This window comes from Tamandua tetradactyla, chromosome 17 (genome assembly GCF_023851605.1).
Source record: "Tamandua tetradactyla isolate mTamTet1 chromosome 17, mTamTet1.pri, whole genome shotgun sequence".
Taxonomy (NCBI): domain Eukaryota; kingdom Metazoa; phylum Chordata; class Mammalia; order Pilosa; family Myrmecophagidae; genus Tamandua; species Tamandua tetradactyla.
In genome coordinates, this window is record NC_135343.1 from 4,159,816 (window position 1) to 4,174,689 (window position 14,874).

Sequence of the window (14,874 nt, forward strand, 5' to 3'; positions counted from 1 at the left end):
TTAATTTTAAAAAATGCCTTTCATCTTTTTCCATGTTTATATTTATTTATATAGCTACAATCTACTTTTCCATGCATCTCTGGTTTTCACCTTATTTTTAATTGTGGCATAATTTCACTTAGTTGGTGTGTTATAATCTTAAAGAGTCCATTCATTCACCAGGCGCTTTAGCTTTGAGGGGTTTTTCTTCCCTGGTGACCACAGAAGCCACTGTGTCCCTTGTCCAGATCTGCAGGTCCCTGAGCGCTGCAGGACACAGTGCACAGTCGGCGAGGGAGGGTCCCTCACGGCATTTCAGTCCCGGCTCTTGGGCCATTGTTTTGTGTACTGGAACTTCTTTTTAAGTTTCTTTTCTAATGTGGGTCTCCCACATTTTCATCGATTGTGAAAGCCAGGGGAGGGGGTGGGTGGCTGGTCTCAGAGGCAACAGTGGTGAGTGGGCCCCCCAGGCAAAGGGAGGAGTGGACTGGGTGGGGGACTCCCAGAGCCTGCACCAGGTGCTCCTTCAGGGGATTAAAATGGTAACATGGTACAGCTTTTTGAACTTTAGACAGTTTTGTAGATGACGAAAAGCTGGTATAAAATTAGCTTTTGTTTTTCTCAAAGGAAAAGAAGTGTAGACTATAAACAGCCAAGTATTCCACAAGGCTTCTAACAGAGAACAGAAGTCTCGTGGTCCCTAAGTTCTGACCCACTTCCCGTAAGCCACCACTTTTAGCTCTTTGAGTGTTTACCATTACATCTCTAAATATATGTGTACACTCCTGTCTTAAGTAATCAGTTCCAGGGATTAGCTGCTGATTTCTTCTGGTGAGGAGGTTAGGTTTTTTTATACTTCCCCATTCCCCATTTTCCTGATATGGTTGTACCTTTGTTGTGGTGGTTTAACCCTACTGGGTTTTTGTTATTAGGATCACATAGCTTTTCTTCCCACTGAGCCAAGGAGAATTCATTCCCTGTCTTAAGCAGCATGCATTATTTCTGGGGTCAGTGACAGCCTCTTTTTCTCCTCCTCCTCTTCCTTCTCCCCATCCCTCTCCTTCCTCTTTCCCGATGCTTCTGTCACGCTCACATATACAAGATGAGGCACAGCCAAGCCCTGCCAGACTCACCTGGTAAAACCAGGGGCCATTTTTAGATTCAGACAGCTTGTGACTTGCAGAGGCCGTGAATGGAAGTACAGCCCGGGTAAGAGATCCAATCGCCCTTGTCCTACTTCCAGATAGGGCGACACTGGATCGAAGGGCCAGATAGCCTCAGGGCGAGCTCTTGGACCCTCTGTTGCTGGGAGCCAGTTCTAGACTGCAGTTGAGTGGCTTTATGTCCTGCGTCTCCCTTCTGATGGGATGGGGAAGTAACTAGGAGGCAGCAAGACATTCCTGCCAACCTTGTGGGGAGACACGGAGGTGAGGGAGGTGGCATGGCCAGCCCCCTTCAGGCTGCCCATCCTCCTGTGTTCTGGAAGGCTCTGTGAACCCTTTGCCTGTGGGGCTTGTGTGGATGCTAGCTAGCTGCTTCCTGCACAGCCTCCCTCTTTCTCCCTCTCCACTTAGTTTTCCTTGAACACTTGACTGCATTTCCGTACAAAGCTTCTCCCTTACTCTTCTATTTCTCCGAGAGCCCGCTGCCCAGGAGGCTTACAAGACAGCCGCTGTCATGGGCCTGCTTGGGGCATCAGTGGTGCCGTTCAGGGAGGGAGCCAGCTCCGCAGCTGATGTGTATGTCTGCCTTGCAGAGTGTGTGAGCTGGAGGAGCTGGGGGAACTGTCCCCTTGCTGGGAGAGCCTCCGGCGCCAAATCGTCACACAGTACCAGACTGTCATCCTCGCGTATCAGGAGAACCTGACCGACCTCCACCAGTACAAAGGTGAGTGCACGCCCTCCAGCCAGGGCTCCTGGTGCTTCCTCCTCCTGGCCGAAATTAAAATACTCCCATTGGCAGGCATTTTCATGGATTCTTAAAAATAGATTCTCACGTAGGTGTGACTTCTAAGTCTGGAGTTTTAAGGTCTTAATTAAAAAGACACATCTGTGAGAACCTTATTAAAAATTCCCTCTCTGATGTCATCTGCCAAAACAACCAGTATGGAATGAAAATTAGGAAAGACAAAATCACAGGCTGTGTTACTTGTTCTTCTTGGTCTGATAACAATAAACTGACTAAAAGGATGTAGGCTAATTGCATTGAGGCAAAGTGTTTTTTTGGATTTCCTGTTTTAAATATTCAATGGCACTTTTACTGAACATATGAATTATCTGAGTGGATCTTTTCCTTTCAAGGGTCTAAAAAAAAAACGAAGTACAGACACCTTGCCTTTTCTCCTTGCAAGATGTAAATTGATTTTCCAAATATTCTCAGGGTAAATTTAGAAGGCTATTCTTAGCTCATTCCCTTTTTTATTTCAAATGGAATGATTTTTTTTTGCTTTTTCACTGCTTTGCTTATTGCTTTAGTATTTGGAATGCTTCTTTGTCGAGAGAATCCTTCCTTCTCTCCTGCATAATGGAGTTTCAAGGTATAAGGAGAAAATCATAAGCCCTTTCATGTGGTTTTGACACAGAACCTCTGAGCCTATCCAGGAAATTGGTTGAGAAGAGTCCAGAAACCAGAATGAACTCTTAAGTACAGGTCTAAGTACATTACTAAGAAAACATGGCAGCATGTTCCTGAAGAAACTTAGGGACCTGCCCAGGCTGGATAACTGTTAACCCGGGGAAAGTGTGAACTCCACCTTGGGCTTTCTAGAGCAGAGCTTTTGGAATGTTCTTGTGCATCCATATCCCCTGAGCAGATTCTGACTGAGCCGGTGTGGGGAGGCTCTGGGATCTGGGGGCCATTGTGGCATCCTCTGGACCGCACATGAGCATCAGGCTCTTGAGAGCACTCTCCTGGGCAAAGGCAAGGCAGGCCACTGCTGAGCTGCCTGCATGGGCTAGCAAAGTAAATGTACTTTTATTCACTACATGGAATGTCTTCTGGTTGCCAGTTTAATTTTTAATCCCTCTCTTTTCTAGGCATGTTGCTCTACATTTAATTTGTTCTGGATTCCGATGATAGAAGCAAAATTTTGGAGACTTGTTGTAAAATATCACCTAACCTCCCTTAGCCAGCCGAACGTGAACAAGAGTATCACTGGTGTTTGTGTCCCAGAGGGCTGGGATTAGTTTTGTCTTCTTCCGGTCATCTCAGTACCTTTGTGATGATGAGCAGACCTTCTCATTGCTTTTCAGAATTGAGATGTTTTGCTCTAGCTTGAGCAGATTTCATGGCTGTTAGATGCTGGCAGTCTGTAGAGTTGGAACAGGTGGATTTTGGCATGGGCGTGTTTGCCTTTTAGAGCGGCGCTGCCTCACGCCTTTGTCTCGAGTATCAGGGTTGGGGTCTGAGTGGCAGCCAGGCAGGGTGCCATACCCCTATGCTCTGGGCCTGGTGCTACCGGGCTCTGCTCTTCACCGAGCACCAAGAGCCAGTCTCTGCCAACAAGAAGCCCTCTCTTCACAGCTTCGAGCCCCCTTCACCGCTTCACCCCCACCCTCTGGAGAGGAAACACACCGAGGCTTCAGGGAATCATTTTCCTCCTTGCTGTCTGCATTTGTAGAGGGCCTGTCGATGACCTTTGTTTGCTCTTTTCAATTTCTTAGGTCCCTCATTTAAGGCAAGCAGTTTGAAAGCAGATAAAAAGTTAGAATTTGTTCCCACAAACTTGCACATACAAAGGATGAGAGTTCAGGATGACGGAGGATCAGGTAACTATTTTTCTGCCCCTGTTGTTGAATTCACTTTTCTCCCTGATGACTGGGCCCAGCCTCCCCATAGTCATGTAAAAAGGGTCTTTGTGAGATCTTTGTTAAAGAGCTCAACCCCTCCTTCTTGTCTCTTCTTCCTCCAGCTTCCCTACGTTTTTATAGTAGAAAGTTACCTGTCAGTCGTCCTTCTGGACAGGGGGCCACAGAGGCGGTGTGGGGGGTGGGCAGAGGTTTCCCACAGAGACCCCCTTTGGCTGAGACCAAGATGCTGGCCTGCAGCAGGCCCTCAAACAGCCCAGGCTGGGGTATTAAGGGCTGCAGCCTGCTTAGAAATGGTGGGAGGGGCCTGTCCCCAGGCCCGTGGGCACCTCTCTGTAGCTGGTCCATGGGTCTGACCTCAGGGTAATGGAGAAGAGCTTTCTGTCTTTCAGATCAGAACTATGACATTGTCACCATTGGCGCTCCAGCGGCACACTGCCAAGGTTTTAAATCAGGAGGTCTCCGTAAAAAGCTGCACAAATTTGAAGAGACCAAGAAACAGTAAGTAGCTGGAGGGACTTTCTGTTCCTTGTACAACTATCTAATGCCTCCCAGGTTGAGAAATAAAAAATGAAAGTGTGCCCGTGCAAACATCCTGCCATCCCAGTCTGCTTCTGCGTGGCGGGAGGAGCTACCTCGCGGCGCCTTTGCTGCTGTGTGTGTGCGACTGAGTTGGCTGGTGATGAGGTCACCCGCTTAGTGCTCCCCTCCCCTCAGAATGAGCAGCAAATGATGCGACTGGAACTGCTGAGCCAGCCTTTAAGTAGCGCTTTCGGCAGCTGCACTGTTTGGCATCTTGGTCAGCCCGGTTGGCTGTGAGAACCTATGACCAATTAGTTGAACACCACCAGGTATAAAGCCTGGAGCACAGTGTTTCCTTCCCAGAAGGACAGCAGTGGTAAACATTCCCAGTTTTCAAAAGATCAGACAGGCTTCAGGGGTCACTGTCCTGGGCAAGAAAATTTTGACAGGCAGGGTATTTCCACACGGAAATGGCCCAGCAGGGGCATGCAGTGAGGTGAGGCCAGGTGACAGAGCCCTTGGGAGAGGGGCTGAGGAGAAGAGCCCACCTCTGCCTGTCTGCACCATGCTGGGCAGTGGCTGGGGACCAGGACTGCAAGGCTGATGCATCTAGTCCATCCCTGGAGTTGCTCAGGACCTTCCCAGAGGTGGACAAGTAGGCAGAGTTTGGAATGATGTGTGCCAAGGACGAAGCCTGCAGGGGCTGCTGCAGGGTGTGGAGTGGAACACTCACCTGGGTCAGGGCCGGGAGGGTTGTGCATCCACAATCTGGCACTGGCCATCTCCCAGAATGGGCAGGATCTGAAGGTATGGTATAGGAAGAGGGGGTGACAGGTGCTGGTGACCCAAGAGATATCTGGACCATGAAATATAGGAAACAGCACAAAGGTCTTCAATTTGGGAAAAATGAGTGGCCTGAGCTTGTATTTAGGCTGATAAGAAAGATGAAATTCAGTGAGGTGAGTTAGAAGATGGAGTAAGGTCTGGAGAAGACAGAAAAGGGTGGGACCAAGGAATTAAGCTCAAAAGAGATGGGAGAAGAAAGCATGGTCAGAGAGAAGTTTTTGAGCTGGGGAGGTGCCAGCTGAAGGGGTTGATAGAACAGTCCCTGCAGAATGTGGGACTGAAAGGGTCAGACACACCAGTTGAGGATGGAGTGGTTTGAAGGAAGGTAGAGCAGAGGCCCAGGGAGTGTCAGGAGAGTTGGAAGTGGTGGTAGGTGAGAGCTTTGCACATGTGCCGGAGTCAGTGGAATTGCCTGACCCGATGCTGTGGACTGTGTGGAGAGGAGTGAAAGGTCAGGGGCAGTGGCTGACTAGTGGGCGGAACAGGCTGAGATGCCCTAGCAGCATTCCTGACTGGGGCTGGTGCACCGAAGGAAGTCACTGAATATGTGGAGAGCCTGCCGGGGCCGGGCCAAGGCCCAGGGAGGCCTGGAGAGGAGGAGGAAGAACCTGGGGGGGCTGCGATTAGGAAGAGGGAGGCCAGCTTTCAGGGCCGGGCAGCGTCTCCATCCAGGTCAAGCGCTGCTCCCTTGGAGGCAGTGGTGCTTCTCTGAGTGACCACCCAGCTAGCCAGGCCTGCCTTGGGTTCGCTGATTGAGAGTTCCTTTAGGAGTGCCCTGCCTGCCAAGTGCAAGGCAGGGGGGTGTCTGGCTCCATTGCACGCTGCTGGTGGGGAGTGAAAGAGTGGGATTGGAAGGCAGTGTGTGGGTCACCCCTGCCCCCCAAGCGGGGCCCTGGAGAAGGCCCACTGGTCTTGAGGCCACCAAGGGGTGAAGTTGCCATCTGTCTAACCTGTCCTAGGCAGGTTGGGAGTGTTGATAGTTGCTTACTTTGCATGTAAAAAAAATTCAGAACTTATTTCCCCAAGTGCCTCTTATATGTAATATAAATTTTTATTTAATTTCCTAAGAATGTCATGAAAACACTTATGGGTGCAGTTTTCATTATTGGAACTCTTCTTTAAATGCATGACACTTGCCTGCCTTTGCAGGGTCCCCTAGGCTTGACAGTACTGAGTCCTCACACTTGGTTCAGAGGGTTCATTGGCCTTGGAGCAGAGGCCTCAAAAGATCAATTTAAGTATTTTCACAGAAATCACTTGGCTCTTTCTATTTTTCTTTTTTTGCATTTGGTATTTGCTAACTGCTAATATTCCATTGTGGTTCTTTTCCTCAGCAGTTCTGAGGAGTGTTGGTGAGTTTTCTGTCTGTGGAGAGTGTCTGTTGGTCCTTGCCGAAAGCCTGTGCCGACCTCGTCCCTGTGCAGAGCTTCACGCCTCGTGGGCGCCTGTAGACAGAGCTCCCCCTGCAGCTGCAGTGGCCTCTGATAACCAGTAGCTCGCGTGCCTTCACAACCCCAGCAGCCCCTCTGCGGGAGGCGAAAAGCCCCGAGCCCTGAAGGCCAGCCCCCCATTGGTGTGGTTGAAAATCCCTTTCTGTCTTTTGAAACAGTCCTGGCACATTTCATTTGTCATTCATCATCACCTCTTGTATGAATGAAGTCACCTTACATTTTCATGATATGCATTAATTTACGCAGATTTTTAAAAACGTGTCATTGAGCTGTTCCATCCCTGGAGAACAAACCAAGAATCAGTATAAACAAATGACCTTTTCTCTACTGAAATATCAGATGGCAGCCAGAAAACATCCTGTCTGTTTCCTGGGGTCCCAGACACTCCCCAACCACGCCCAGTCATGCCCCCAAGACACCCCCAGCTCTTGAGGATTGGCTTCTGCCTGGGACCACTGAGGTGTCAGGCTCTGTGGGGGGGCACCTGAGAGCTAGAAGTCCTGAGGAACCCCCACCCTGCCCTAGACTGAGACCTGTTCATCTTTCCCTGGGGAGAGCTCTTCCCCTGGGGGCATTCCAGGTTCAGGGGACAGAGGGGGCTGCTCTCACCTCCATGATGAGGACAGACCACAGCTGCGTCTGCAGAGCCACCCACCCAAGCTCCCCTCCCCTCCTTTACTTGCTGGAACCTTCCTGTGGCAGGACAGGTGGACAGCAGGATATAGGTGAGCTCAAGCCCAGCTGCCCCCAAGGCCTGCCCCTTGGCAAACCCTAGGCTAGGGGCTATGGGGTGACGAAAGTTCCTAGGAGCTCATCTTTCTTGGGTTCCCTAGTGGGCCAGGGGCCTGGTGGTCTAACCCTACCTTCCCCCACCCAGCCCATGATTTCCTTGAGGCAGATGGGGGCGGAAAGGGGATACAGAGTTTTAGGCAGTAGGGACATTCCAGCCCAGAGAACCTGAGGGATGGGGCCCCATACAGGAGGGCCATGGCCTCCCAGTCCTTCTATCTTATGCCTTCCACCAGCCCCTCGCACTGCGGGACTCTGTGTTTCCGGTGTCCAGGGTTCTGCTGGTCCTCAGCCCTTGTCCCTCCCTGCACCCCCGGTAGGTCTCCTTCCCATCCCTCACCAGCCCCTTCTCCTCTCCCCTGCCCTCTCCACCCTCACGAGCGTTTCAGCTGTACTCTCTGACACAGCTTTTTGCAGGTGTGAGTGTCTGGGTCTGGGCGGGCCCTGATGCAGGAGAACTGCAAACACAGGGTGTTTTGTAGGACTGAGGGTTCCCACTTCCTGGGGATGCCTGTGTTGTGAAGCAGCAACCTGCACCCCCTTATGCCCCCACTTTCACGAGGCCACTTGTTTTAGAAGGAGACTATGAACACGTGGTCACCCCAACAGTGCTTCTTCTGCCTGCCGCACACTCACAGCTCTGAGCCCCAGCGGTCATCATTAGAACGAGTCCCTTTGGAGGCATGTGCAGGCTAATGCCCTTCCCTCTCGGGCCAAGGTGCACATGGCTGTCTCCATGCACAGGCCTGCGTTGCCATGCAGTGCCATTAAGTGTGTGTTCTGAGTATCAGGAGCCTAGAGGAACAGATTTTTTTAAATCCTTTTTTAAGATTGTACTTTTAAGACGAGCTGTCGTGAATGGCAGCTGTTCATCTGGAAGAGCTGTCGCGCATGGGCACGTGGTTGTGTGTGCACCGTGCTGTGACGTGGCTTATACCATGCAGGCTGCTTGGTCCGCTTGCATGGGCTTCTGGCAGATCCATCGTTCCCATTGTGGTGCTGAGGGTTTGGGGTGCCCTTTCTCTCTAGGGTGTTTGGTTGTTGGCTTTTGCATGTTTGCCCTGTCATCTGACGAGGGAGGGGCAGGGGTCTTTCCTGGCACCCACCCTTGGAGACCCTTGAGGACCCTTGGAATGGGCCCAGAGGGGAAAGTACTCCACCCTGACCTGTGGAGGTGATGGTGGGGGTGGCAACCTGTCCTTCACCTTCTCTCTCTTCCCCAAACTCCAAGGGTCGCTCTTTGCAGGTACTAGTCAGGGCCCTTCTTGCCACCAAGCAGGAGATACCCTGTTGCACCCAGAGCTCACAGCTTCAGACTGGCAGGAGGAAACCTTCACTCTGGTGGTTTATCCTCACTCCTGCTTTCCCCAGCTCCCTCAGTGGTCTGAAAAAGGAATTCATACCTGTGGCTTGATTTGGGATCTCACCTAAGAGACAGCAGGCTGTCTTCTCCACCTGGTAGGGTGGGGTCCCCCACAGTCAGAGGCTTGTGTTTGCAGCCGCACTGTGGCCAGGCTGTAGCTTTGTCATCACACTCTTAGTGCATGTGAGGAGGGGAATGAAGGAGAACCCGGTTTTCAAAGCCATCGGGGCATAAGGGCCTCTCCTCCAGAGGGGCACTTCCTTTACCCCCTCCTCGTTGATCTGACTTTCTTTTCAAAGTAGGAAAGCCCTGGATTGGGAGAAGGGAGGAGACCCAGTTTTCCTGGGGCTCGGTGGGTCAAACGTGAGGAAGGGGACCTGGGGGGTGTGTACAGAAGGTTTGAAGTCCCAACGGGCAGAACCCAGGGTTGCTGCGGAGCCTTTCTTTCCACTGTGATGGTCGGCCCTTCTGAGGCCAGCAGACCCCCTGTCACCATATAGGTACTATTTATCAATTGGCAGATGAGATTCCTAGACACAAGTCATTTTGGGTATTTGCTAGGTGTGATTGTTCACTGTCTGTGGACATACCTCCATTCCCGGCACAGACAGACAAATAGAGATGAAAGACCAAGTGTGCAGAGTCACAGCTCTGGGTTTCTACCCTAACCGCTAAGATTGACTTTGTCCACGATTTGGCTGCCCTGGGAAGACACCCCTGAGCTGCAGGTGCATCTCTGTGTCATTTGTGGGCAGAGGTCGGGGGAGACTGCTGAGCCCTTAGCACCCCCTCTGGCCCTCTCTAGTACTCCGGCGAGCTGCCAGTCGGTCATCTACATCCCTCAGGACATCGTCCGGGCGAAGGAGATCATTGCGCAGATCAACACCCTGAAGACCCAAGTCAGTTACTATGCAGAGCGGCTCGCCAGGGCCGCCAAGGACAGGTCCTCCACTGGCCTCGAGAGGACCCTCGCCATCTTGGCAGACAAGGTAGGACCAGCTGCCTGCCATGTGGTGTGGCAGAGGGTTCCCTGGGATTCTGGAAGCTGCTGGGACCCTGGGGCAGCCCAACTGGGCCTGTAGCCATCAGCATGGGGTTGACATTGGGGTGACCTTGAAGCTGTGGCCTTAGGCTCAGTCCCCATGAGGGCCCAATGAGACTTGGGGACCTGCTGGGGTCACACCACTGGATGGGAGGAGACTGAGGACAGGTTCTCCCCTGGGGTGTTTTCTTGAGACTGATGCAATTCCACTCCCTGCTTTGTGCAGTGTTGAGGCACAGCCACTGTACTTGGAATTTTGAGAAATGAACACTATTGTACAGGTACAGATAAGAACATTGTAATTCATTGGCTTATCTGTAACCAGTAAGCCAGTTTCTGATTAACCATAATTTGGTTCTGATTAAGAGTATTAAAATTATTGGTTCACCTGGGGGAGTTGACACATCTCACCTTTTTCCTGATGCTTTTTCAGATCACTCAGTCTCTTAACACACACAGTCACACACACAGTCACACATGTTCACATTTGTGCACATGCACACATACACGCACACATGTACACCTGCTGTACTGTAGGGAACTGCTATTCCAGATCAGAATGTGTTATGTCCTTCACACATGTTCACTCTGCAAGAATGTTAAGAACCACGGAGGAGTTCCACATGGAAAAGAAAGACGCTTTTGTCAGGAGTAAATTGCAATCCACAGAACCCCTGTTTCAGGCAGAACCCCCTGCATGAACTAGCATGCAGGAATCCAGCTGCCCGGAGACCAGGGCTCTGGGTATTAGAGGCTGAGGTGCAAAAAGAGAAGTCTTTGGTCCTTGGGCCAAAAGAACACCAGGCCGCCAGACACCTGTTCCCTGGCAGTTAGAGGCAGCCTTGGAAGTCAGCAGAGGCTGGGATACTGGCCCCCTTCGGGCCCTTCCCCTTATGAGAGTAGGGTCTGGGGTGGTCAGAGAAGATGACACACGCTCTCTCATCTTCCTGTGTTTTCCAGTCTTGTCAGGGGAAGGTTCTTGCTAAGATCACCAAGCCTATCATGCAGCAGCTTGCCTGTGCCCTTTTACCTTCTGAGTGATGCAGTGGAGAGGGCAGGAGGGGCTGGGCCTCGGGCCACATCTCCTCTCTAAGTGGGGGTGTGCCGTGGCAGCCCTCCCGGGGGCTCAGCGGGCCATGGTTTGTGTGCAGACCCGGCAGCTGGTCACTGTCTGCGACTGCAAGCTGCTGGCCACCTCCATCCATGGGCTCAACGCCGCGCGGCCCGACTACATTGCCTCCAAGGCCTCCCCCACCTCAACTGAGGAGGAACAGGTGATGCTCAGAAACGACCAGGACACGCTCACAGCCAGGTGGGCAGGGAGGAACAGCCGCTCCTCCCTGCAGGTGGACTGGCATGAGGAAGAATGGGTGAGTCTGCTGCAGGGCCCTTCTCCTGCTAGTGAGCTGGGTTGGAAAATACTCTTCCCCTTGGAGATGCTGTAGGGGTTGGGAGTCTCCTTACCTGGTGGCTCCACACCAATTGGGAAGGGAGGACTATATTTTCAAACCTCTATGCCTGCCTGAGGAGCAGGACTGTGCTGTGGGAGTCAGTCTCGGACACGGTAGAAAAAGAGGCGCATTTTCTCCCTGGAACCCCTGCCTCATGGGAGATCTTCTGTCCTCTCCCTCATGTTGCCCTGTCCGACCCCAGACTGCTGGAGACCAGCCAAGCCTTGCCTGCTTCCTCCAAGCTTTGTTCATGTTTGCTCTTCCAGGGCTGTTTGTGTTTTTAGAGTTGTGTCCAGAAAGGTGGGGCTCAGGTGCTTGGGCAGGTGGGTGACAACTTGGAAAGGCCACCTTGAAATTATTGCACGTTACTACTTCCTCACAAAGTTGGCTCTGAGAGCAGAGTTGATGACAGTGACATGACATAACGACTTGGTTTCATCATGTGTTGGGAAAACTGTTCGGCAGCTTTTTGCTGCAAAGCTGAATTATTAACCAGCAGCTCAGTGGCCCCCAGCCCTGGCATCTGGCAGTCTGTTAGGTTTTCACAAATTATTCCTGGCCCTCCCTCACTTCCACCCCACCTCGCTCATCCTAAATGATCAGCTGTTTCCATTCCCTTCTTCTAAAAGGGGAACCTTGGTCCTTTCTGCATGTGACGGTTGTAGGAGGTATGTAGCAGGTCCCCTGTGCCCCTTCTGCAGGCCCTGGGAGGCACAGGAAGTCCTTTCTGCTAGCAGACAGACAGTTCCCAGGCTTTAAAAGCACTGACCACAGGACATTGATTTGTCTTCTGAAAATCCAATACAACTTTAATGGGGAACAATGAATCGTCCTGGTGTTTCTAAAATATCCACTGTGGTGTCTCAGGGATGTGGCATGGGTTGAGGGGTATGTTTGGTGGATCTTGCTGGGAGAGCTGACCCAGGTGGGCGCTTTGGGTTTGGAAGGAGAAAGTGTGGCTGAACGTGGACAAGAGCCTGGAGTGCATTGTCCAGCGGGTGGACAAGCTGCTGCAGAAGGAGCGCCTGCACGACGAGAGCTGCGAGGACGTCTTTCCCTGTGCGGGCAGCTGTGCCAGCAAGAAAGGTAACCGAGACAGCCACGCCTACTGGATCCGCCCGGAGGACCCCTTGTGCGACACCCCCTCCTCGCCACACCCCTCCACCACGCCCTGGCCTGCATGCCATCCTCACCTGGGCACACGTGCGTATGCATCCGGCTTCCCCCGCACCTCCACCCCACACCACCTTCATCCACCTTGCTTCTACCCACCTTGCTTGCTTTCCTGACTCCAAGACCTCCTCCCTAGGCAGAGTGTGGGGAGGGGCGTTGGGCAGCCGGTGGGGAGGGCAGGTGCTGACCGTATTTCTCTGCAATTGGTACCTATGTGTGGATCTGCACCCGCGTCCCTGGCAGATACAGACTCCCATGTGCTCCTGCATCACACTGCATGGCAGGAAGGGCTGGGCCCCTGGACTTTGCAGAGTTTACACCAGTCTGAGGACCTGCAGGAGGCCTGAATGCAGAAGGCTTTCTGGAGAGGGTGTTGGTCTCATAAGGAAGAGGCGAGTTGTGCTGGATGGGAGATGCTAGTTCCAGGACTCCCAGGCCCGTCTGTGGGAGGGTTGTTGCTGGCTGGGTGTGCTCTTGCCCGGCAGGGGTGAGCTGCCCGGGGACTTGCTGGTGACTCAGTCAGAGGCTGCCTCTGGGGCGCTGAGTTAGTTTCCTCTGTTTGGCACTGCCTTCCAAGACGGGACCCTCAGTATGTGATGGGATGATGGCCCAAAGCAGCACATTTCGGCAAGCCCCTTCCCTATCTTTGGACACATTGTAGCCCGCTACCTGCACCCCTGGCTTCTGCCCTGCATGTGGCTGGGGGCTGCTTCCTTCTGCAGCCCAGGGGTCTCCTGCCTTTGCCCACAGAAGCTGGCCCTGCGCAGACCACACTTCCGCCACTCTCAGCTCTCCTTTGAGAGTTTCAGATTGTAATGAATATGTCTCCCATGTGCTGGGCAGGCTCGGCTCTGAACTGGGCAAGGGTCCTTTGAGGCAGCATCCAGCTCCATCATCAGAACTTCTTGATGGCCCGAATCTAAGATGCCCTTCACCCTTTTCATCTGCCTGCAGTCTTTTTCAGGACAGCATTGCATTTCGGCCTTTGTTTCAGCAGTTTTCCTGCTCTCCCCTTTTCTATCCACAGGGGATGATTAGAGTTGAACTTTCCCAAGCGTGTGTCTGGTTCATGGAGCTAGTTTCTCTCTCTCTCTCTCTGTTATATTTTTTTATGTAAAGCGGGTTGCTTTAAAAATTTTTATCTGAGCTCCTTGCTCGTTTTTCCTTGATATAATCTTGTTTGTATTTTTAGAATTTTTTCTGCAGGTATGAAATGAGTAATATGTTGAATTTTTTTAAGTACAGGAAGTAGTTTATATAATCAGATATGCTGCATATCTATAACCTAAATGTCATTGTTTAGGTACTTGCTAAAATATGCAGTCTTATTTATTATAGAAATACAGATAAATTTAAGTGCAGTTTTAAAGTTTTTCAAAAGAGCATTTATTCGTATTTAGAGCTTGACTTGTAATTGTGTATCCAGAATAGTCAGCTTTGTTGTAATCCAGAAATATGAAGCCTACCTTTGAGAGCCTGACTCTGCTGATGAGTTTTCAAAGAAATTTATGAAACCACGTGTCACTAAATTAACCCCAGAAGATCTTCAATTTAGAAATCTTTAGCCCAGAAGCTTTTGAGACCTCTGTGTGATCAGGAGGCTCGGAAGGGACCAGACTTGGAAGCTTCTGTTATTGTTGTTGGTCAATGGCTTGTCCTCAAGTTCCAGAGCTTGGCGTTGTCATGACTTTTTACAACCCTGGATTACTGAAGCTGCTGTTTCGGCTTCATGATGGGGCTCACCCCATCATGTCTATTATGTAAAACCAGCTCCAAACCTCCTCGAAAGCTGTCACTTTTCACGTCGGCTCTCTACCCCAAGCTGGTCCTTGTTTTTCACCTTTCACCGAGCCTTGACCAGCCTTGCAGCCCCCTCCCCCCCCCCCCCCCCCCCCCCCCCCCCGCAGATGGCTTCACGGGGATGGCCCATCCCAACTGCTTGGGATCGCTATGAAAACAGGCTCCTGGGTCTTCCCCCTTCATGGACTGAGAGTCTCTGGGTGGGGGGTGGTTTGAGAAGGCAGAAGCTACTGCTTTCAAGCTTGGGGTAATTCTGATTCGCCAGTAGCCGTTTAAGCATCACTGCTCTGCATCATCCCCCACGCTGAGGGTTGTCTCCTTGCAGGGTGGGTGGTCTCAGGATATTTGGGGCTAGATGAAAAGGTTGAGGTTTGCATCTTCCAGAGGCCTTTAATGTTGCTTTACCTTTTGTCCCTTTTGCTATTTTAAGAAGTAATGACTTTTTATTTAAAGCTGATTAAGGAGAAGGGGCCCTTGCCTGGTGATCTGGGTTATAAATGCCCCCGCACCTGGGGGCCACTGGTAGCCCTGCACCCCGTGAGGAGTAGTCAGCCAAGGGCTTGGGCAGGCAGTCCCCATGGCCTCTCGGCCTAGGCTGTTTTCCCAGTAATAGCCTCGCTAAAGCTGCTCCAGGCTGTACCTGGGGATCTGA

General features: G+C 51.6%; 1 protein-coding gene across 13 annotated transcripts in view; it reads left to right on the forward strand.

Annotated features, from left to right (window-relative positions):
- INPP4A (inositol polyphosphate-4-phosphatase type I A) overlaps positions 1-14,874 on the forward strand; it is a 136,614-nt gene that overhangs the window by 80,642 nt on the left and 41,098 nt on the right. For 11 of the 13 annotated variants that reach the window (XR_013164145.1, XR_013164143.1, XR_013164144.1 and 8 more), the window contains 6 exons: positions 1,736-1,866; positions 3,642-3,746; positions 4,178-4,286; positions 9,562-9,745; positions 10,950-11,168; positions 12,197-12,452. Coding sequence is in view for 5 of the 13 variants with exons in the window: in XM_077133820.1 (XP_076989935.1) it covers positions 1,736-1,866; positions 3,642-3,746; positions 4,178-4,286; positions 9,562-9,745; positions 10,950-11,168; positions 12,197-12,452 (1,004 nt within the window). In the remaining 8 variants the exon portion in view is untranslated. The remainder of the gene's footprint in view (positions 1-1,735; positions 1,867-3,641; positions 3,747-4,177; positions 4,287-9,561; positions 9,746-10,949; positions 11,169-12,196; positions 12,453-14,874) is intronic. The other 2 variants (XR_013164149.1, XM_077133823.1) reach the window with 1 other exon arrangement.